Source organism: Prunus mume, linkage group LG4 (assembly GCF_029339155.1).
Source record: "Prunus mume cultivar Tortuosa linkage group LG4, ASM2933915v1, whole genome shotgun sequence".
Lineage (NCBI taxonomy): Eukaryota > Viridiplantae > Streptophyta > Magnoliopsida > Rosales > Rosaceae > Prunus > Prunus mume.
Genome location: NC_142701.1, coordinates 18,422,942 through 18,446,175, shown reverse-complemented (window position 1 = coordinate 18,446,175; position 23,234 = coordinate 18,422,942). Strand labels below are relative to the sequence as shown.

The window sequence follows — 23,234 nt, the reverse complement described above, 5'->3', positions numbered from 1 at the left end:
ATTCAAATTAATAGTACCTTACGGCGCTATAAAGTCCATGTTGAATCTGTCTCCCTGGATTTAAATCTCGTTCCTGCTTACTCACCTGGAACCATTTCGCATATACGTGTCTGAATTGGCGTTCTAATTTTTCCTCTCTCGTTTTTTATTAGTCAAACAAGCTCACCATATATTTCATCTATAAATACCGAACCCCACTCTACCCAACTTCATAACTCGAAAATCCTCGACCCATTAGCTACCTATACCACAAAACAAAAAACCAGTGACTTTAGTTGTTGAGTTTTAGTCATGGCCAGAGAAATCAAGCTCCAGCGTTTCCTCGTTCCCCTACTTGTTCTGAGCTTCGTTTTGCTAGCTGTTGCCATAGAAGCCCGTCCTCTTCCACATCATTATAAGAATCATCACCACCACGGCCACCAGCTCCACCACAACCCGAGGAAGGCCGGTCCGAGCCCGGGAGGGGTTGGCCATTACTTCGGTGATGTTCTTGCCCTCTGGGGAGTCAAGAATTCTGGTCCAAGCCCCGGTGAAGGCCACTAATGTTCGAATCTTTAGTTTGTTTGTTTGTCCCTCATATGGTGCACAGAAATGAAGTTGTGCTAGCTACTTTAGTATTTAGGGCTCAAATATCCAGTTAGCACAGCACAGCCCGTGTTATACTTGTGGAAAAAAGTTGCATTCTTTAATTTCTTCATCATTCTAATACAAAGCCTATATCTTTCTTTCAAGATACGTAATTTTTACTTTTTGTCCTTTATTTTGAATTTTGTTTATTTTGGCCATGTTTGTTTAAGTAAAGATTTTGATGAAGCTTGTGACCCCAACTGTTTTCGCCTGGCTCTATAATAGTAGAAATGAAATCGAGATGAATGAGAAGAAAAAAAATAATAATTTGGGTAAGGGTCCACTAAGAGGACCTATACGACTTATAGATGATCCTGCCACTGAATCACTGATAAACTTTAGGGCAATATTGACTTTTCAGATTTCAGTTCCGCTCACCGATTTGGAAGATGTTAAGTTTTAGCTCAGATCCTAAAATATATTTTTTATATAAATATTAAAATTTAAAGCGTATAGCCGTACGGCTATACCCTTTAAATATATTCAAATATTTTAACAATACAGCCGGGCTGCTAAGCGTATCGCCGCGCGGCTGTACTCTTCAAATATATTCGAATATTTTAAACGTATAGCCGCACGGCTATACTACACAAAATGGTTTTCTCTTTTGTAATTAAGTAATATCTTAGCATTTTTTTAATTCCTTTAATTAGTAATTATGTTTAATTATTATTTCTTTAGTGATTAATTAGTATTTAAATATTTTACTAATTTCATAAATTACTTAACAAATAGTAATTAATTATTTTAAATTATTTTGTGAACCTTATTTTTTATTTTTTTATGTACAAAATTAGTTTGTTTAGTTTAATATTTGCAATGAAGTAATATATTAGCCTTATTTAATTATATTAATTATTAATTATTGTTATTTAATGAATAAATAGTATTTTAATTAATTTCATAAATTACTTAATAAATACTAATTAATTATATATACTTATCTAAAATAAATTTGTGGATTTTAAAATTATTTTAAAATTACGAATATATTTTTAAAATAATTTTAATAATTATAAAATTATTTAGTATTCCAAAAATGAATTTGAACCTCCAATCCTTAAATCCAAGTCTCAAACATTAACCTAATCACAAGACTACTGGGAGAAGAAGAAAGAATAATTTGGGTAATGGTCCACTAAGGGGACCTATACGACTTGTTAGGTGATCGTGCCACTGAATCACCGATAAACTTCAGGTTTCAAAGTCATTTCTGCTCAAAGTGACTCGATTTGGAAGATGTTAAGTTTTAGCTTTGACCCAGATTGCTTTGAGCCGGTGTTTGACCGTTTGATAAAATCCTACCTACGCTATCATTGCGACCCCACTCACTGTGGTTTAAGAATGAGAACCAAGAGATTAAATTAATTTCCTGTTAATTTCAATGAGCTCTAAAATCAGGACTAGCTTGATTCTTTGGATTTCTAAATAAAGGAAAACACACATCTAACTTAGCTAGCTTGGCAATATAAAACTTAAACATTTCCTTGAGAAAATAAGGAAAGGAACTATAAGAAACAGCAAAGCCCTACAACTCATCCTCACACCTCCCATACAACATAAAGGATATTTTTGTGTTCCTTGATGGACAGTCAATAACCAGAGGAATTATAACCCATATAGTTGAAGCGCGGTCGAATGTTGTGGTGATTGTATCTCGAATCTCCATAGTCTACAGCCTTTATCACCACGGCTTCACGTCGTCCATCCTGTTCTTGAACTGCCCCAAACACAATCTCATTTGTCTCGCTGCTCTTCTCGTAGAATGTTTTCGGGCTTGATGAGTATTGCCTGTGATGCTGCTGCTGTCGGTGTTGCTGCTGCTGCTGCTGCATCTGCATCCGATGTTGTTCCTGTTGCTGCATCTGCATCTGATGTTGTTGCTGCTGCTGCTGCTGCTGCATCTGCATCTGCATCTGATGTTGTTGCTGTTGGTGATATTCACCATCCCATGAATTATAGTACGCTTGACTTTGCTTCAAATGGTGGGACTTCTCCAGGTCTTTGGTCATGAAGGGGTAGGTTTTCTTTGGGGTTGGGCTTCTGGTTTCTATTGACGGCGGCTCATCTTCATCTGGAATCACAAAGCTCTCTTGCATAGGCCATGCATTTGAATGTTTGTTGGCTTGATGATACTGCTGCTGAATCTGATAATGCATGGGCTTTCTTCTAAATCCCATAAACAACCCCCCCAAGATTTCAGCCACAGATGAGCCAGTGTTAACGGCAAACTTCCCTAGTGAACCAAAGAAACCATCATCTAGTTTTTCTGGTTCATCTTCAGGTGGAATTAAAGGGGGCCTGATAGATTTAGGAGGCCTCTGATATGGTGCCATTGGTGCATCTCTCTTCATAGGAGTTCTTCGATCCTGTAGAATCAAAATAATTTGGAATTGGGTTGAAATATTGAAGACAAGGTCAAACAAGAAACCTGTGATGGCTTACCTCATCTGAAGAAAACATTGCTTGCACCCTACGCTGCAGCAATGCCAGCATGTAACCAAAGAAGGCAGCTGCAATCAGCATTGCTATTCCTGCAATGATGGACGACAAATTTTATATACCTGCATCACCTAAAGCAAATCAAAGGGTTGAAATTTCAAGCTGTTTAGTTATACCTAAATGGAAACTTCCATCATAGCGGTCAGTACAGTCATCATAGTGTAGTTGGATCTCTCGAATTGCCTGGTTTCCTCTGTCTATAACCAAAAGAGAGCAGCTACTGCCAATGTATACCACGTCAAAATCACTAGAAAACTTTGCATCTTCACTTGGACCATCAACATGACCACCTCCTCTGCCCCATTTTCCACCAGCAATTGTCGTGACCCCTGTAGAAAGGAAAATTTAATTCAAATTGATCTAAAAGCCTGTTCCTGTTGGTGACATAAGTTTTTCTTGCCATTACATAACTTGAACACCATGATAACAGAAGAAAGAGGCCATTCCTTAACCAAAATAATGCCTTGAACATCCAGAGACTTACCGGCATCACTTATCTTCCTGATAACCATATTCATTGTGTCTGCAACATAAATATTTCCTCTGTCATCCACAGTCAGCCCTTTGGGATGGTTCATTCTTGCTTCTCTTGGCCTCCCATCCACATGCCCAGAGTACCCTTCAGGTGATCCAGCAATCAGCTTGGGTCGGCTATCTGCATATCATCCTCTCATTCAGCATATAAAAGAATGATAGGCTATACCGAAATATTTCAACAGATAACAAGCATTTAATAGGCAACTGATGAAGAAATTTTTTCCTTGTAGAAAGTGAGAAGATTTTAAGAGTGCAGAACTCAATTTGTTTGTGTATCTGACCAATATAAAATCAAAGAAATATGGAAGTTCATCTTTTCTTTATTTTCTTTTATATTTTGATAATTGATTATCTTAACAATGCAAATGAAGCTGAAATTATGAAAGAAAAAGTGTCATTGGGAATCATTAACCAATAAATAACGAAACAAGTTTCCCATGTGAAAGCACACAAAGTCCTTTAATCTAGGTTAGGGAAATGAAAAAGAAATATAAGATGGGTAAACAAAAAACTCTAACTGGTCATTAGCGAATCCTGGTCACAAACCAAAAGAAAACGATAGAAAATCTCCAAAAAGATAGCACTTGATTATCCAGAAAGTAGAGTCTTCCACTAAACAAAAGCATATAAAAGCAGCAACAGTAAAAAGTGAATTTGGAATTTGGCTAGAGGTGAAGGCAAGAAAGGAATCAGAAAACAATGTCCTAAGTACATCAAGCCAAACAGAAAGTTCAACTATTAGGATGAGCTAGAGTTGGGTCCCTGGATATACATTAGTGGTAGCAAACAAGAGATGCAGAGACTTAATAGCATAGTCCAAAAATTAACGTAGCAAAAGTGGCTTACACCGAGACAATGGCGTTGAGATCTTGTAGATGTTGCTATTTTCAGAATCCAACACCAGAAGGTCTCCACTTGGGGATACCTCAACTGTGTGTGGTTCAATTCCAAGCTTACTTCCATCAAACACCGTATCCACCGTATAGTCACCCTCAAATTTCACCATTGAACGGCCAGAAACAGCTGAGAAATTTGAAAACCTCCCATCACCATTGCAAAACAACATACTATCTAATTACCACATTAACAACCTCAAAATCGGGGACCATTGGAAAATGTACCTGTGCCGGTTTTGGTGGTGGATTTGAGTGACCAAAGCCATTTGACAAGAGCAGAGACCACATTGGAGACAACCCCAGTTACAATTTCTGCATATATTTAGGAAAATACAAAAGTACCGGATAAAGAAGATGACACATTTGAATCAGCGTGTGATCAAAATGCAAACTTTAACTTAAAATGGGCGTATGCTTGTCAATACTCACTTGCAGGAGGACTGGCTGATGCGGATGAAAAGTCCCCGGAGAGAACCACACAAATCAGAACCAGTGCAACCCAGTTCCTCGCCATTGTTGTTGCTGATCAGAGTTGAACATCAAAGAACAGAATACTCCCACCTGAGGATTGAAGCTCTGAACTTGTAGGAAACCTACTTAAGTAGGAGACCCCACAGACAATGTTCTGCCACTTTTTCTACGTGTTAATCAGTATGAAACCTTTTTCAGAGAGAGAAGGTAAAAGAGACAAAGAGGGTATAAGGAATTTGGAAGGTTTGGTAGTAAACACAATGGAGCTCTGTGCAAGGGAAAAGAAAAGGTAAAGGCAAAAGAGGTAGAGAGAGAGAGAGAGTGGTCTCACTGCTGTGGAAAGCCAGCAAGAGGGAATCATATACTCTGTTTTTTGTCTTAAATTTATATTAACTAAGTTGGGTTTATTTTTAACATCTGGATTTTAGCAGACTGAAAGAGCTGGGGCGAGCTTTCTAATTAATTATAGTTGGTGGTGTTGGTGTTAATCACTTCACTTTCCCCCAGAAAATGTTATCATAGCCAGGGGCATTAGTGTCATTTTAATCACGAGGCTGTGGTTAGTTGTTCATGTTCCTTCCTAAATTTGGGAGAAGCAAGCATAGCATCATCATCATCAGATGATGTTATGCAATTTTGGAACAGCCGGAGAACATACTGAAAAACTGTGACTTGTAGGCTGTACGCCTGCAAGTAGCCTACTACAAGTTACTTCAATTATATGTTCCTTTGGTGCTTTGTTTATTGCTGTTGTCTTTTTGTTTCTTCACCCTCATCTCTCATCTCTGATCTCTCATCATGTGCTTTAGAACCCATTCGTTATAATAACAAACCAAAGTGGTCTGTCGCGGTCGTGAGAATGTTTTTAATCTTCTTTGTTTTTCCTTTAATGGTCAACAAAATCACCTTCTTTTTCTTACCTAATTCTTTTGCTTCTGGCCTTCTGGGATTCTTATGGGGCAGGGCAGGGCTTGGCTTGTAACGTTTGGATTACGCTACCTCTAGTCATGCTTTCCATCCATCGCAGCATCATCACATTTGTCTATGCATCTTTGATATTTCCAAGTCAAGAATCTATCCATCTTTGAGTACTCTAATGATGAACAACGATAATGGGCAGAAAAAACTTTACAACCTTGTAGGATTTTCATTAAACCCAAATGAAAAGCCCAAAATTTGGCCCAATTCTCTTATTGATGCAGCATATGTTTACTTGGGAAAGCACGAAGGGCGGGCCATGACCGTGATACTATCTCAAATGCAAACCCCAGAAGCATCAGCGCTTCCATTGCCTAAGAGCTCTAGAAGTTTTTACAGTGTAAGGGCAGCATAAAAATGCCATGATCTATCATATACAATATGACTGAAACAGCAAAAAGATAAGAAAAAGAAAAGAAAGCAAAGAAAGCATTGAGTACAAAGCTGTACCTACCGTATAACCAAAACTAAACATGGTAGACCATCCCTACCTCTAGAGTAGATGCACGAGGAATGCTTAAAGCATAAGTTGGCCCCCGAAAGTTTCTCCGCAAGAAATCATACCCGACATTGATCACTAGTTTCTTCATCAAATTGGATCCTCTCTTTGCCTTCACATATGAGTGGCCTAATATAAATGCCATTCCTGCCTCCCTTGCTTCCATCAGTTCCTGCAACTCCTCTACTGCCTCCCTATCAATTTGTGGAGACTCTGGAACAACAAATCTCACCCTCTTCTTGGGCTTTTCTGTAGGCCTTATCTCCTGCAACTCTGAGGTGCTTGCCATTTCAGAGAAATCTGCATCATCTACAGATATTCTTATGCCATCTAAATTTGATGATGAAGTCCCAACAACTGTCATTTTCTCATCGTCTTCCAGTTTTTCTAGACTGACATCACATTCTGGTCTCTCTGACCGAATGAATTCTGCAATACTACAAACGAGATCTCTTTCAAATTCAATGTCATCCTTGTGAACATCACGATAACCATAGCGTGCTATGCATCTATAGAGCCGGTATTCCTTAGGACCAACTCGTCCCACTAAGAATCTTTCCTCAGGTCCGACATGTGGGACTGGGACGGACTTGATGCAGAGGAAAACTACAACCTGGTGGAAAGCAGGGAGGTTGGTAACAAAGTGAGAGAAAATAGCTGGGATCCCAGAAACGAGCTCAGTATGTATAAGGCCAATCCCCCGGACCCTAACAATCCCCAGAGTAGGACCTAAACTGAGGAGCCAGTTGATGGAGACTTTATTTTGGACATCAAACTCATATTTCTTGAAAGTGCCATAGTGCCATACATACATAACCACTAAGAAGATGAATGAAAGAGCAATGGGGACCCAAGCCCCTTCACGAAACTTTATGAGCGATGCTGAGAAGTAGAGTGCCTCAATGGAGCCGAAGAATAATATAAAGCAAATTGCCAGGAAGATGCTTTTGTGCCAGCACAAGACTATGACTAGAGACATAAGGCAGGTAGTTACCAGCATGACAGTTATAACGGCCAAACCTATATAATAAAGGTAAAAGTTTCAGGATACAATAATGCGGTAAAAAACTTTAAACATGTAATAAGCATACTTGGTAGGATAATACATTACACACCATAAAAAAACCCAAACACACAAAATCAAAGGTTATGTAGAGTCTTGACCATGTGTTGGTATGTCCATGCAAACAAACATTGAAGTAAACTGTACCTGATGCATTGCCCATGGATTTTGTGTCTCTAAAACCAATGGTAACAGCCAAGCATAGCAACATTAATGTCCAGTTAATCTCTGGGATGTAAATTTGTCCATGTATTTTAGAAGATGTGTGGATAATCTTGACCCTTGGAAAGCAACCCAAAGAAGAACATTGTTTGATTATCGAAAAAGTTCCAGTTATGATGGCTTGACTTCCCACCACTGCAGCAAGTATGGCTATTGCCAAAACAGGCCATCTTATTTTCTCTGTGACAAGGAGAGAACTTTAATTAGGTTAATCTCAAAGTTAAAACTGCTGCAAGTATGGCTAGACACCTACCAGGAACTGATTCATAGAATCCAATCCGATAGTCACTCTGTATGACATGATGCTCAGAAAGGTATGCAGCTTGTCCCATATATGCTAGAATCAAGGATGGGTAAACCACAAAGGTGAAGGCAATCTGCAAGGCAAATGTGAAAGATTACTTAGTTAGTACAGATGAAAATCTCCACTTGACCAGTATAGATTATTCAGTTTGAATACCTTGATTGACAACTGTGAAAAGTGTCCAAGATCAGCAAACATAGCTTCCGAGCCTTCAAAGACAAACAAGATAATGTCAGAGAAGGAAAGTAAGCATCCATGAAAAGAAGGTTCACTCTGCATACTCTTGTACCTGTCATGCACAACAGTATACCACCCAAGGACATCCAACCTCCCTTTTGGGTCTTCTTCAAAAATTTGTACATGTAATATGGAGAGAGTGCTTGATAAACTTGGGGATTCCAACGGAAGATGTTGTATACACCAATGGAACTGATGCAGAAAAGCCAAGTGATCACAACTGGGGCAAACAAGAACCCTACCCGATGGGTCCCGTAATGTTGAAGGGCAAACAAAAATACGAGTATAACACAAGCAACTGGGACTTCAACATCTGCACATAATCAATATGTTGAGTTCAAGTAAGAAATCATAACTTTTCAGGCATAACAGAATCCCCCATTAAGTTTCCTACCAGGTTGGTCAAAGTAGTGTACAGTTAAATCGGCTGTTGAAGCTTTAAAATAACTTTCCAGAAAAAGTAATATGCGTATATATATACAATAAATATTCACAAACAGCATTGAAACTAATAAGGCTACACTACTTGATCAAATGGCTGCTCAAAGTCCAATTGATAGAACAATTTTCTGTTTAGAGAGCTTTTGTAACCCATTATTTAATTGTCATTGGAGAGCACATTGTCCACAAATAGCAAACACTAGAAAATTAAAGTTGGCAGGATCATCAACAAATGAGGTAATAGATAAAAGTCCACGTGGAAAGGATGCCAATTGTGAAACACACACACACACACACACACATATGTACAAGTACATGATATATGGCTGTATGCGAAGGGGATATTTGAAACTGGTAAAGTTCTGAAAGTAGAGGTGTAACTATATTGTCCACTGTGACTATGAAGGTGATGATTTAATTAGAACACTAGTGGCACTTGAAAATATAATCATAAGATGGTGACTTCATACTGGTTAATGAAATGTTTTAGCCATCAGCAAGTGGGTCAAGGCTTGGTCAAAAGTTATAATTATGTATACCTCTTAGGAGGGCTCCAGTCATAACTCTAACTCAATTCGACAAGTCTAGCTATGACCATATTGCCAACTAGATAGATGTCTACTCTAGATCACTCTTCAATTTTTATTATATTATTCAGAGTCTTATCCAAAATAAGTTACTTTCTCCTTCATCTTATAGCTACATCTTCTTCACTTTATAAAAAGACACGACTTTTTACTCTCAATAGTATATTCATGAAAGTTGAAACTATATTTTTTTTCAATCACACGTTGCACCTTTACTTTTCTACAAAAACAAAGAATAATCAACTGTTTACCCCCACAAAAAAAATAGAGAAAAATCAACTGGGCGTTCCACACTAATCATTCTAATTATATTTTATTAGCTTGATAGTGATTTGACTTTAAATTAAGCAGGATAATTTGTCTTAATATTTGTAGGGTCCTACGACAGTGTTTTCATTTACTAAAATTAGGTATTGCCTCCTTGTCACTAGTTCACGTCTGTGCAGTAGAAAGGAAGAGAAAGCCTCTGAAATTTAGAACACCCTTGATTTGCATCAACTAAAAGTAAGATTTAGATACCTAACAATGATTTGCATCTGCTAACAGTCTCGTTGCAGATAATTGGGAATAGATGCAAAGAAATTCTATGAAGCAGTGCAGCCAAAGCATCTTGGAATTAATATAGATGGCAGAATTTTCTCTACTGTGTTAGCAGTCTGTAATCCTGATTAGTCAATCTAATTTCAATTTCTAAGTTATTCTTTTAGCTCCTAATTGGAAAGTTAAGTTCCATCAAGATGGCAGAATGCCAGAGAACATCCACCACACAGCCAAAACCGGTTGTAATTAATATACTTATTAAACAGTATAACTGATTTGAAGGCGTGAAATGAAAGCTCCAGTAGAAAAGAACTTACATCGATGCTGCTCTTTTGACATGGAAAGCTCCAGACCCGAAACAGCCGAAAAAACTGCAGCCACATGAAGCAATTCTCATTATTGAAATCCCAATTGCACAACTTAAAAACCCAAAATTTCAATAATATCATAAACACCCAAGTACCAGAAATTGCTGGGGTGAGCACCCCATCACCAATAACCATACAAGTCCCAATCAAAGCCAGAATAAGAAGCACCTTTTGCAGCACTCTATGCTTCTCCAATGTGGATTTTAAACTCGACCCAAAAGCACTGTTACTGGTTGAAACAACACCATCTTTAGTGTACTCTGATAGCTCCTCATCTGCAAGTTGGCAATTGGGCAAGGAGCTCACTCGGGCATGCCGGGATAAAAGTGAATACAGAGCAAAAGTCCCACCTTCACCATTATCATCAGCTCTAAGCACAATAAACACATATTTCACTAAAGGTATCAGCGTCAGTGTCCAGAATACAAAAGAGAGAACCCCATAAATCTCCTCATTAGTCTCTGAATGATGAATGTCCTCTGCAAAAGTGCTCTTGTAAACATACAAAGGAGAAGTGCTTAAATCTCCATAGACAACTCCCAAGCTCTGATAAGCTAAAGTTAACAGTGTCTTCCATGAATCTTTCTGCAACAATTTATAAGAAGAAGAAGCAATTATCAGAAAGCTGGGGATTGGAATTGGAATACTATAATACTTATACTGCCACACTGTGCCACATGTATTACCTTAATTGGATGGCTACGGACCACACCCTCCAGATCCATGATGGGCTGTCTAAGAATTATACAAAATCCATTTTTTCAGGCAAGTTGAAGGAAATAAAGACGACCCAGGTGGATTAACACCCTCCCCAGTTCAACCAAGTCGAGAAAAACAAGAAAATTGATAAAGAAAATAATAAAGATACGGTCTTTATTTCTTTTCTTGTCCCTCTCTCTTTCCTAACGAGATTTGACAAAGGTACTAGTTTAAGGCCAACCAATGTAGACCAAAAAAAACATAAAAGCACGAAACACCAGAAACGAATATAGAGAATGGTATTGGAAAGAGGAGAGGTGGTTGAAAACTTGGAATTGGAGCTTCAGAATAGAATATGGTGTGGGGGTCTTAGAGAGAGAGAGAGAGAGAGAGAGAGAGAGAGAGAGAAAAAAAAGGGGTCTTCTTTCTTCTTCTTTTGTGTGTGTGTGTGTGTGTAAGTAATGGTAGGTTTGAGTTTGGTTTTCTCTTTCAGCTAAAGTTGTTTTGCTTTAGCTTGGATTCTAGATGGAAAACTCTAGAGGAGGGGTATCCTTCTCCTCTCCACTTGGCTCTATCCGAGAGAAGAAAATACAGGGAGTGGAGAAAGTGCTCTGTAAACAAGGCATGCACTAACTGGAAATTCTTTAACACTTGACACTTAATATTATATTTATATATCTATATATTTCTTTTTCCTGGCTCTTCTCTCCTGACATAGCAATTAAACTGCAACCCATCAACTGCGAGTCTGTGTACCTCCTCGCTTGGCAACGAATCATTGGTCTCTATCTATAACTCAGACAAGTCGCGGGAATGGCATTTCTGTAAATTTTTCAGGAAGTGAGTAGATTAGGAGTCAGGACTGAAAGGGAAAATTCATTTTGTTGTGTTTTTAACTAGAGTCCACAGAATTTTACAGACTATTATAATAAATGGGTGTTTTGTGTGTGAGAGGATTTTGGTATTAGTAGGAGAAAATGATTGTTCTTCTCATTTCATTTTTGAAATTGACAAACTAATTAAACAATAAATTGTTTTGTTTATGAATCATGATTGTTCTTCTCATTTAGACAAGTAGCCTACCATTTATTAAAGAAGTGATTTTTGCATGTTTCCGGTACACTACGTAACTGGTGTATCATCTAATACATATATAGCATTTCTTTAAAAATGAGCTGTTGTTGAATGACAATAAGCTTTGACTCTTCATTGCAAATGGGGGGATTTATTTGCATAGGCCTTAATAGAAATTAAAGATTTTTCCTAGCTAAAGTTCTCATCTTTTATTCGCTCACCAAAGTGAAGTCGCTTTAAGCTACCTAGCTAGTGGGGTTTAGTTAGACCTAAGATCTAAAATTCTGGTAAGCAGCCCCTAAACAAAAAAGTAACCTAGAATTAGTCTAAGCAACCTTACAAGATAACAAGAACAAGATACTTCCTTTCCTGAGATTCTAACTGAATTGACTCTTTCTAAGGCAGCAGCAGAACCTTGGAAAATCTGCTGCACTGCTGGCTGGCGGGCTAGCTAGAATTTGAGTTGTGCAAGTAAAAGCTCCAATCTTTCACCCAATTTTTTTTTATTTTTTTATTTTTTTTTGGTCTGACACCCAAAAAAAAATTGTGGCAAAGAAAAAGGGTATTGAAACAGTGTCCAAATCTTACCAACAAATTCTGGTGGAAATGCAGGCATTTACTTGCATGAATGGAGCCAATGGACCCCATCAGCCCCACTGTCCTAATTCCTGGATGCTTGTGCTTCATGCTTATGAAAGTGATTAAATTAGGTCGGGGACCCCATGGAATCCGTTTTAGTGCTTATATATGTGAGTGTGCAGAGAAGAACCTCACCTAATTTCAAACACGTGGTTCATCAGCAGCAGCATATTAGAGAAAATAACACCAACTAACCCAAGCCTAACCATAGTTAATCAAACCTAATTAAATTAATAGTTTCAATTCTGAGTTGGACCAACCGAGTTGACTCAGTTGAATGAACCATGGAAAATGCAAATACAGATAATAAGAGGGGCTGAATATTAGATAAGAAGATCTGCTTACGACAATTTTCCATATTATAAAAAGGGGATAAGATGAGGAATGATCGTGAAAGAAGGAAGGCAAGCCATTCACATCAGCTGAATGTGGAGAGGAGTAACACAAGTGTAGGCAAGCTATTAGAAATTATAATTGAACCCAGTAGACGCCAAAGAGATCATGAAAAGAAACTAGCAAAGTGCAAATCCCATTTTGTCACATTAATTTCTTACTTTATTTCTTTTTCAAGTGGTCACCACACCCACTACTGGTTCATGTCATGCCCCAATATTGCCTTACCCATCAACCTTTTCTTCTTCTTTTTTCTGGTTTCATCTATGGGATTTTCCAATCTAAATGGAAATATCTGGGATCAAGTTGGATCCCATTACCTTGAATCATCGACAAATTCTTTCACTTATCGCATGCTCAATCTTTTCTTTCTTTTGTTACAAGACATACCGACATGCTTTTGGAAAATATATCATTTACATAAACAGTTAATTTTTTAATATATCATGTGATGTTATCAGTTCATCGTAATATTTTAACATGAATGCATTGACCGTATACAACTGAGGAAGGTGTCAACTGAAAACCCTGTTACCACATTATATAATTTTTGAACTCTACAAGGGTTCTCATGCAAATTGCAATGCAATTAGGAGCTAGGTGATCTAGATCTATTACGTATATACATATATATATCCTGATAGAGAAAGCTAGCTAGCATTGAATTAGCAATGTCAAACAAACAGATACATAAAAACGCAGGAGAATCTCCACAAAGGATCTCCAAATGGTGCAAAAGGGGAGGCTATATTTTCATAGTAAAATAAATCGGTGGAAAGGAATTCATGTATATAATAATATAGTGCAAGTTACAACTACCGAGCGAGGCCATAGAATTCGGGTTTTATGCCGCTCCTACATCTTATTTAGGTCATCAGCTGAAGATTGCATATAACCAAATAATTGCATCTATTTTTTATATAAAATTTGAAAACTGGAAAAAGCAAGATCAGCATAATTTATAGAACAACATGGATCCTGATAAAGCGATACAATGCTCAAATTAGACTTTCTCTTCTTCTTTTATTTTCTTTATTTTAATTCAATTTTTTTGAGAACAAACGATGGTCTAAATTATAGGGTATGAAATTTCTCACACACACACAACTAATATGTCATGAGTTTCGAATTTGAGACCTCTTATAAGATAGTAGCAGGCTATAACTGTCATACCCAGCCGGCCAATATCAAACGTGAATTTTTTTTTTTTAATAAAAAAAAGGGTATTATTACTCTATAAATTATTGCTGGGATTTTTTACTGACTTTTTTCTTTCTCGAACCCATTTTTCTTTTCCTTCTTTAGATTGTCGGGATGTCCCTCTCATATCATAGCAATCCAGTTGAATTACATATTTCGTTACGTGTCATGTCCATAAATGAGATTCCTGGCTGGCCTAATGATAAATGAAAGATACTTTTTTTTTTCTTTCCGATATTAATATATAAATTACCCAATTTATTTATTTTGTTCTGGTTTAATTCAAAAGTTTATTTCTTGTATATGAGAAAGAAACAAACATTTGATGTAGAAGGCAGGCCCCAGAAAACAAAGCTGTACGTCTCTTTTTCTGTCTCTCTCTCTCTTCTACGGAAAGGGACCCAACTTCCATTCCATGAAACCCAGTTTAGGCAATGAGGTTCGCATGTGTGCCCAATTTCACAAGTAATTCATGATTGGTGTGAAGAAAAATCATCATTGGGGCCTTTTAAAGGGGATGCATCCACAAATTTGATCAACACCCTCATTCCTAATTTCATTTTTATTTTTCTACAAAAGTTGGTTGGACTAATTAATCACGGTAATGACGATGTCTTTTGCACTTAAGTTCGAATTTCCCTCTCTGTAGATTAGAGTAATTTATAGCATATTTGAATCATTTTAATTAATGTTTCTCATGTGTTTACTAAGAACCAATACCCTCAAAATCGGGAATGGGATGAACTACGGAGAGTAGTTGATTCAATTTCAATTCGTTAATTCTTCTATGTAAGTAACATGCACAGTAGTTTAGACTATATCACGGCCCAAATCACAGAGCCCATAACGAGCCGGACTCAATTAACATGGGCTTTGAAATTTCGCAATCTGTATATCACGGCCCGAATAACAAGAGCCCATTTCCGAGGACCTGAAAGCGAGAGCAGAAATTACAGTAAGCTAAAATTCGAGTTGAATTTGAATGGAACAGCGGACGTAATGTTAACCGAAGTCTACGCGTATTCTCCGGTTTCCCGCGAAAATCTCAACGGTCAAAATTAGCGAACCAATTCGCGGCCTTTCTCTCTCACTCTCACCCCCCACCCTCCGCCCCAAATGACATTGTACGGATTTCTGTGTCGCTGTCTCTCTTTCTTTGATTAATCAATAACTTCTTCCTTTTCAATTGAAGGTCATGAAACTTTGTATCCCCAATCATTTATAACATAATTGACACTAGAAATTCATTCTCTTGATTTCCTAATCCACCGTAACCTTCGAGATTGGGTGTGCGTGTGCGGGCGTGGACCAGTACGACGAGTTCTATACCGCGGAGTCCGAGTTAACCCCGGAGTCCGCCATGGAAGATGAATAGAATAATCGCCACGCCGGCCTCTAAATTCCGCCCCCTCCACCCCAACAGCAACCCTAACAACGCCGACAGCTCCGGCGTAGCCATCCCAGTGGAAGAGCACCCGCTCCAAATCCTATGGAACCACCAAGTCCTCGACCCGGACAGCGACATCGTAGCCCACTGGAACCACGTCTTCCTCGTCATTTGCATCTTCGCCCTCTTCATCGACCCTCTCTACTTCTACCTTCCCAACGTCGACGGCCCCGCTTGCTTGTCCTCCAACAACGAACTCGCCGTCGTCGTCACCTGCTTCCGCACCTTCACCGATCTCTTCTACCTCCTCCACATGATCATCAAATTCCGTACCGCCTACGTCAATCCCAGTTCTAGGGTTTTCGGCCGCGGCGAGCTCGTCATGGACCCCCGCCAGATTGCCATCCGCTACTTGAAATCCGACTTCGTCGTCGATCTTGCTGCCACCATTCCAGTCCCGCAGGCATGGCATTTGCAATTAATTGATTAATTGATGTTAATTTGGAGTTGAGTATTTTCAAGGTGGAAATTGAGGATTTGGTTTGAATTTTGCGCAGATTGTTATCTGGTTAGTGATTCCGGCCACCAGGAATTCGAGAGCTGATCATGCCAACAGCACTCTGGCTCTGTTCGTTCTGACTCAGTATGTTCCTCGAATCTTCCTCATCTTTCCTCTGAATCAGCGCATCATCAAGACCACCGGCGTTGTGGCGAAGACTGCGTGGGCAGGAGCTGCATACAATCTCCTTCTTTTCATGCTAGCCAGTCATGTAAGCAATCAACTATTTCCAAGCAAAGCACTCATGTAAATATTGTCCTAAGAAAATTTAATTAATTTGCTAAATCTATTACATGGTTGGTGATAATGGTCCAGATAGTTGGAGCTGTGTGGTATCTATCGTCCATAGGGCGGCAGTTCTCTTGTTGGAGACAGGAGTGTAGAAGGGAGAGCGAGTCCATGATTGTGTCTTGCCTTACTAGTTTTCTGGATTGTAATAGCAAGGAGCTACCAGAACGGAAATATTGGCTCAACGTCACCAACGTTGTTTCGAATTGTGATGCAGAGAATGAGAAAAATATCAAATTTAAGTTTGGAATCTTTGGGGATGCTTTCAAGAATGAGGTGGCGAACTCGCGCTTCTTTGAGAAGTACTTGTATTGTTTTTGGTGGGGTTTAAGAAACTTAAGGTATGATTCTAATTAGCCTTCTGTGGAGGTGTGTAAGCTGCTGCATTTACTTTCACTTTTACAATGTAGCATTCTTATTGCTGTTAATGCTGATCATTTGTTTCTCTCTGTAGTTCATACGGGCAGACTTTGAAGACGAGCACATATCTTTGGGAAATAATGTTTTCCATTGTTCTCTGTCTTACTGGTTTAATTCTTTTCTCACTATTGATTGGAAACATGCAGGTATTACATGAGAGTAATTTTTGGATACCACTACTCGTTATGTTATTATTGATTTTCATGTCGCTAACAGGGTAATGTGTGGCGTTACAAACATTTAAACAGCATAATGTACTTGGCATATACTTCACCTGTTTGGTTTTTACATATGGAAGAAACCATAAATGTAGAGCCATCATCTAATTTGTAAAACTACAAAATGCTTAGAAGAAGAAATTCATGCCACCTAAAGCCAGAAGTCCCCTGCAAAACAAATCAGTCATAAACTAGAGCTATTACAGTCACCATGCATATTAGCCGGTAGTTGACCATGCAGTTCACTGAGAGAACTGTAAAGATCATCTAGATTAATATAAATCCATTCAGATTGCTTTACACTTAGCTGATTGTGTCAGGGTTGCGGTATGGATTTTATTTTTCCTAGTAGAACTCGTTTTGTAAGAATAGCGCCTCCAATGGGGTTTCATGTTCTTCCAATCTCCGACTTGTAACATTTTGTATACTACTCACCTGCAAGTTTTCATGAGTAATACATGCAAATACTGGTGCTGTTTAATAATATTTTCTTTCCCCTTGTTGAAGACTTATCTGCAATCGATGTCAATAAAATTCGAAGAATGGAGGATTAAGCAGACAGATACTGAGGAGTGGATGAGGCATCGCCAATTACCTGAGGATTTGCGAGAACGTGTACGCCGATTTATGCAATACAAATGGTTTGCCACACGAGGAGTTGATGAAGAATCCATATTGCGCTCATTGCCTTTAGACCTCTGCCATGAAATCCAGCGACACTTATGCCTTAACCTTGTTCGTCGTGTAAGTGTATCTTCCTACTTGTGTTGTTATTTCTGGTGATGCTTCAACCCTGTATCTGGTTACAGGACCCACCCTTATGCAAAAAGTTCATTTCTTCTGGCTTTTTAGTCCTATCTGGAAGTTTAGCTGCGTCCAAAATTGGTGGACCTATTGTTTATTTCCGCTATTCCATTCGATTTACAACTCCAGATTTCTCTATTTACAGCATAGAAAAGCTGATGATTAATACAACACATATGAAAAATAGTATTTTTACTGCATAACGGGATATATTTCTAAAGCAATCAGTGGATCATGTATGCAATGAAAGCAGTTGAATGTTTGCCAACGGAGGAATCCTACTCTGATAAATCTTGTTCTGTCATTGTGCAGGTCCCTTTTTTTTCACAAATGGACGACCAGCTTCTTGATGCCATATGTGAACGTCTTGTCTCATCCTTGAGTATCCAAGGCACACATATAGTTCAAGAGGGTGACCCAGTAACTGAGATGTTGTTTATCATTAGAGGGAAACTTGAGAGCTCCACAACCAATGGAGGGAGGTCCGGGTTCTTTAACTCCATCGCTCTTGGACCGGGTGACTTCTGCGGTGAGGAACTCTTGACATGGGCCTTGATGCCAAGCTCTAGCCTTAATCTGCCTTCTTCCACTCGGACTGTGAGAGCCTTAACCGAAGTTGAAGCTTTTGCACTTCGAGCCGAGGACCTTAAATTCGTTGCAGGTCAGTTCAAGCGCCTTCACAGCAAGAAACTGCAGCATGCGTTTAGGTACTATTCCCACCAATGGAGGACATGGGGTGCTTGCTTCATACAAGCCGCTTGGAGAAGGTTTAAGAAGAGAAAGATGGCAAGGGACTTGGCTATGCAGGAGAGCTTCTACTATATGCAAATCCCAGGCCAAGAGGAAGAGGGTTACTACTACTATGATGAAGAACAAGCAGATGGAAATTATGAGAATAATGAGAATGGTGGGAGATCAGGGGAGAGTACAAGCAATACCGGCTCGCATATTGGGGTCACATTTCTGGCTTCCAAATTTGCTGCAAATACGAAAAGAGGGATTGCCCAGAAAGCTCAGGCGGTTGAGGCTGCTTCTACCAGTTTGGGGATGCCTCGTTTGTTTAAGCCAGATGAACCTGATTTCTCTGTAGAATGAGAGAACAATTAGTTAGTTCAAGATTTGTAATCAGGGAACAGGAAAATGAACTAACGAAAGAATAGTTAGGAACAAAGTTTTGTGACATGGATGTAAATTATACATCAGGTAGATTAGCAGTGACCATCAATTTTCCAATTCTATAGTGTTGAATCATTCGCTCTCAAATATTAGGTACCGTGACCTGTAATAGATTAAATATAAGTGTACTAAAGGAGCAGATGCAGTCGGAAAGCAGTACAGTAGACTGACCTAGCTACATGGAATACATTAGGCTCCTTAGCTTCTAACAAGAAGTATTTGCATTTAGTAACTAAGATTAAGTTTCTATAAATTGTCATTAAGCCACACAAAAATCCATACGGGTCGGTCTAAAGCACGGCACAAGCCGGTATTGAAATAGTTCTAATTAAGGATGCTAGTATCATTTTAGTTTCAACAATCCTTGAGTTTAGAATGCTGGTTTAGAACTCTAGCACAGATCCATACACGAACATGAACTTAAAGTTACGTTCACAAATGCATTTGTATTCTGAAGTATTAGCTAATGGCATTGATGTGGTGTTACAATACAAACCCAAATATATCTAAGAAAACAAAATATTCTCATTAGAATTAAAGTAATTAATAGTTTCTGATTCTGTTTCGTGGTTTTAAACTTTCAATACTGAATGCTAGTATCTGTTGAAACTTCAGGAGTGGAGGCCTTTGCCTCTGTTGACATGTCATGGGCCTCTTGCAATGTTGCAACAATTTGCTCCATGGAAGGTCTTTGTTGTTTAAGTGCTGTGCATGACAGAGCCAACTGAAGTGTGAGATCAAAAGCTTCCGCTGAGTATTCTCCTTCAAGTTTAGGATCAGCAAAATCATTGATGCCGCCACTTCTGTTGAGGCCTTTAGCCTAACAAGTAGAAACATTGATTATCAGTAACATGGAGAACACACTCAATTTGAATATAGAAAAAAGATTATGGGAGGAAATGGTTTCTGACCATTTTACTTAATGGCATTGGTGTGTTCAGATTCATGTTGACAACCTTCTTCCCCGATAGGATTTGTAGAAGTACGATTCCAAAGCTGTAGACATCTCCTGTTGAATTTACATGGTTGTTGCTCCGATAGTTAGGATCAACGTAACCGAAAGTTCCTCTCACTTCGGAACTCACATAGGTTTCACCCAGTTCAATGATCTTAGAGAGTCCAAAGTCTGATAGCTTGGCTTCAAAATTCTTCCCAAGAAGAATGTTTGTTGGCTGCCAGGGGAGAAAAAAAAAATCTCAGAAAATGTAGTGTCCAACTTTCTCATTCATTTAGGTGACAATATATCAGCCAGGTATATAAAGGTACAAGGAAGTAGGGAGCTCAGAGCCTCAGACCTTGATATCGCGATGGACAATGCAGCCTTCTGGATATGTGTGGAGAAATGATAGACCTCGAGCACTATCAATCGCAATCTCAAGCCTCTGGATCCAGGGCAGGTTCCTATCTTTCCCTGTTGTTTACCATTTTATTTAAATTGGTTAGCCTGCACAAACCTATAGTTCAAAAAGCTAAAACTTCATGTTAAGGCAGGGGAATATATATACATACCAAAAAGCCATTCTGAGAGGTTTCCATTGGGACAAAGCTCGTAGACAAGGAAACACTCATCTTCGTTTACGCAATAACCAAGCAAAGTAACGAGGTTGGGATGTCTGATGTGTGATAAGCTTGTAACTTCTCTGGCAAATGTCTCCACATTTCCATCATTGATGATGTGCTTAATTGCTACATGTTGATTAGTTGACAGTATTCCTTTATACACCTTCCCTGTTATATTGAGAACAAAATATAAAAACCAGAAAATTAAAAACCCAACCAATCATCAGATTATATAATAAGTAAACTGGTGCTGCAGAATGCAGAATTCAAATTTTGATATATGCTTTCTTGAGAAGAAAATGAGATCCATTTTGCTCTATGTTTTATTTAAATGCTCACCAGCAGTTCCTTCACCAATGAAATTTGATTGGCTTAGATTGTTTGAAGCTAAATACACTTCCTTGATAGAAATTTTTGGACAGCCTGACTCTTCAAAAGGATCATCCTTAAATGCTGCTGTTTACATACAAGTCAGGCTTAATTAGTATGCACCATATGCAAGGTGTAACTTAGATTTGGTGTTGATACAGCTATGGAATATTATTGTTGGGCATACCGTCTTTTTTTGGTGGTGGACTTGATTGGATACGTTTCTTTGATACAATGCATACAGCTAGTACTACTAAAAAGAAAACACCTACGATGCTTCCTCCAATCACAATCCATAAACCTAGCTCCATTGAATACCATAATAGATAGCAAAAGCAACCAATTCAGTATATATTTTCAGCTCTGCAAATGCAAGTGATAATTCAGTGATGGAAGAAGCCTTACCTGTACTTATTTTCCTATTTCCCTTTGGTGGTAGTTGATTATTATCTGCCAAGGAGAAAGAGATGGTTTACAGACAAACTTGATCAGCAGATATAGTGTTGAGAACTTGTAACATTTAACAAATCAACACACACACACACACACACACACACACACACACACACACACACAGATTGTAAGAAGTTTCACGAGGCTACATACTGGTGAAGAACTTTTGTGACCCAAGGCAGGTATAAACTGCAAGGAGATGCGCTTTATTTTCAAGATTAATGCTTGTATGTGACACCAGGACTGCAAACCTGCAAACATTGGTCTCAACCTCAATAGATTGTGGATCAGAGGATGTGGAAGGCAATGCTCCTATGTCTTCCCAACTCTTCACACAGGAACCACACAACTGCTCATTTTTTCCATCATCAGAACTCTGAAACTTACAGTTCCCCTCAAGACTTTTCAACCTGTCACCCAACCTATTAGTAACATCAGTAACAGAGAAGTCAGAACAGCCCCCGGCACCACTTGTTAGCTTCTCAATCCCACAGCCAAAAACATTCTTCTGCAAATCCTTCATCGAAGCCAAGCAACTCCCCTGCTCGGCAGAGTTGAGATATATTTGTCCGGTTTGATTTGCCCTCTGCCCCAGAGCATAGAGGTAGTCGTTGAACGCTGAAGCGCAGCAGTTCTTGCGCAGAAACCCTCCCCAGTCTCCCTCTTCACAAGTTGAATTTGGAGAAGGAAAGTCAAAATGAAGGCTGCAATCAGACGCAGAAGGCTGAGAAGCTGCATAGCAGATGGTGGTGATGAGGATGAAGACGATAACATTTTGGTTTAAAAGCTTGCTCTCATCCATGGTATTATACAGTACTCCTTATGTGGAGAACAAAAACACATCAAAAACCAAGTAGTCTCTTGGAGGTAGACTCAATCTGTAGAATTTGAGAATAATTGACCGAGGCTGGATTAGTTTGCAGCACATTTGGATTGAATTATGGACTCAAAATGTGTCACTGAAATTGATCAAAACAGAAACTTGAGCAGACAACTTCTTCTGTAACAATTCCTCCTTGTTTGAACAGTTTGAAGGGAGGCTGATAAAGCCCACCTTGTGTTTAATGTGGTTAAAAGGGCTTGGATACTTCGTCCAAATTCATTAAAATATTAATTAATATGTAAATTATCTTCTGCCCATCCATTTCCCTTATTAGAAAATATTGCTGCCGGCCAAATCCAATGCAAGCAAAAAAAAACTCAATCAAATGTGAGAAATGGCGGGTAGTTTATAACAACAAGAGAAAACGTCGCTGTTTATTCATTCTATGTTTTGGCGCTGTGTGTGTTCTCGAGCATACAAGGCAGACTAGACTGACTCAGCAGCATTATCTTTCCAACATCTAAAGTCTTTTCCTTGTCTTTTATCAAGCCAAATCCTATTGCCATTCTGTAGCAGGCACACATTCTTTAACCTCAACTTTGTAATTTTTTATTTTCTATACAAACGATATTGAGGAGGGGATTATTCAAACTAAGACCTCGTGAAAGCCCTTTGGTGGGCTCCCAAAAAACCCTCCTAGAGCCGTTTTCACTTTGAGGGGGGAGGAGGCCCTTGTTCTTCCTCTCCTCTCCCCTCTTTCTCTTCCTCCCTATCTTCTCCAGAGACAAATGGTTTTCTCTCATAGGCGATTGTGATTTGTTCTGATTTTCCTCCAACCATCATAGGCGATTGCGTCTCAGCGTTGGATCTCTACCTGCGTTTTGACGTCGGATCTCTACC

General features: G+C 38.8%; 4 protein-coding genes across 4 annotated transcripts; 1 reads left to right on the top strand and 3 right to left on the bottom strand.

Annotated features, from left to right (window-relative positions):
- Positions 1-1,986: 1,986 nt before the first annotated feature.
- Positions 1,987-5,392, bottom strand: LOC103329887 (uncharacterized). The gene is made up of 7 exons (XM_008232410.2): positions 4,992-5,392; positions 4,788-4,874; positions 4,513-4,689; positions 3,614-3,784; positions 3,246-3,458; positions 3,073-3,161; positions 1,987-2,996 (listed from the first exon to the last, which is right to left on the bottom strand). The coding sequence occupies exons 1-7, from the start codon at positions 5,074-5,076 to the stop codon at positions 2,220-2,222; spliced, it is 1,599 nt and encodes a 532-aa protein (XP_008230632.1). The 5' UTR covers positions 5,077-5,392; the 3' UTR covers positions 1,987-2,219.
- Positions 5,393-6,177: 785 nt separating this feature from the next.
- Positions 6,178-11,731, bottom strand: LOC103329886 (potassium transporter 8-like). The gene is made up of 8 exons (XM_008232409.2): positions 10,959-11,731; positions 10,368-10,857; positions 10,222-10,275; positions 8,389-8,649; positions 8,256-8,308; positions 8,049-8,172; positions 7,721-7,975; positions 6,178-7,530 (listed from the first exon to the last, which is right to left on the bottom strand). The coding sequence occupies exons 1-8, from the start codon at positions 10,995-10,997 to the stop codon at positions 6,479-6,481; spliced, it is 2,328 nt and encodes a 775-aa protein (XP_008230631.1). The 5' UTR covers positions 10,998-11,731; the 3' UTR covers positions 6,178-6,478.
- A 3,778-nt stretch (positions 11,732-15,509) lies between these two features.
- On the top strand, positions 15,510-19,186 carry CNGC18 (cyclic nucleotide-gated channel 18). Its single transcript, XM_008232730.3, has 6 exons — positions 15,510-16,127; positions 16,222-16,434; positions 16,539-16,852; positions 16,966-17,077; positions 17,657-17,893; positions 18,266-19,186. The coding sequence occupies exons 1-6, from the start codon at positions 15,645-15,647 to the stop codon at positions 19,046-19,048; spliced, it is 2,142 nt and encodes a 713-aa protein (XP_008230952.2). The 5' UTR covers positions 15,510-15,644; the 3' UTR covers positions 19,049-19,186.
- Positions 19,187-19,603: 417 nt separating this feature from the next.
- On the bottom strand, positions 19,604-22,517 carry LOC103330180 (receptor-like cytoplasmic kinase 176). Its single transcript, XM_089050717.1, has 8 exons — positions 21,665-22,517; positions 21,464-21,508; positions 21,246-21,359; positions 21,029-21,145; positions 20,639-20,857; positions 20,425-20,540; positions 20,041-20,301; positions 19,604-19,949 (listed from the first exon to the last, which is right to left on the bottom strand). Exons 1-8 carry the CDS (start codon positions 22,311-22,313, stop codon positions 19,710-19,712), a joined length of 1,761 nt encoding a protein of 586 aa, XP_088906843.1. The 5' UTR covers positions 22,314-22,517; the 3' UTR covers positions 19,604-19,709.
- Between the last annotated feature and the right edge of the window lie 717 nt (positions 22,518-23,234).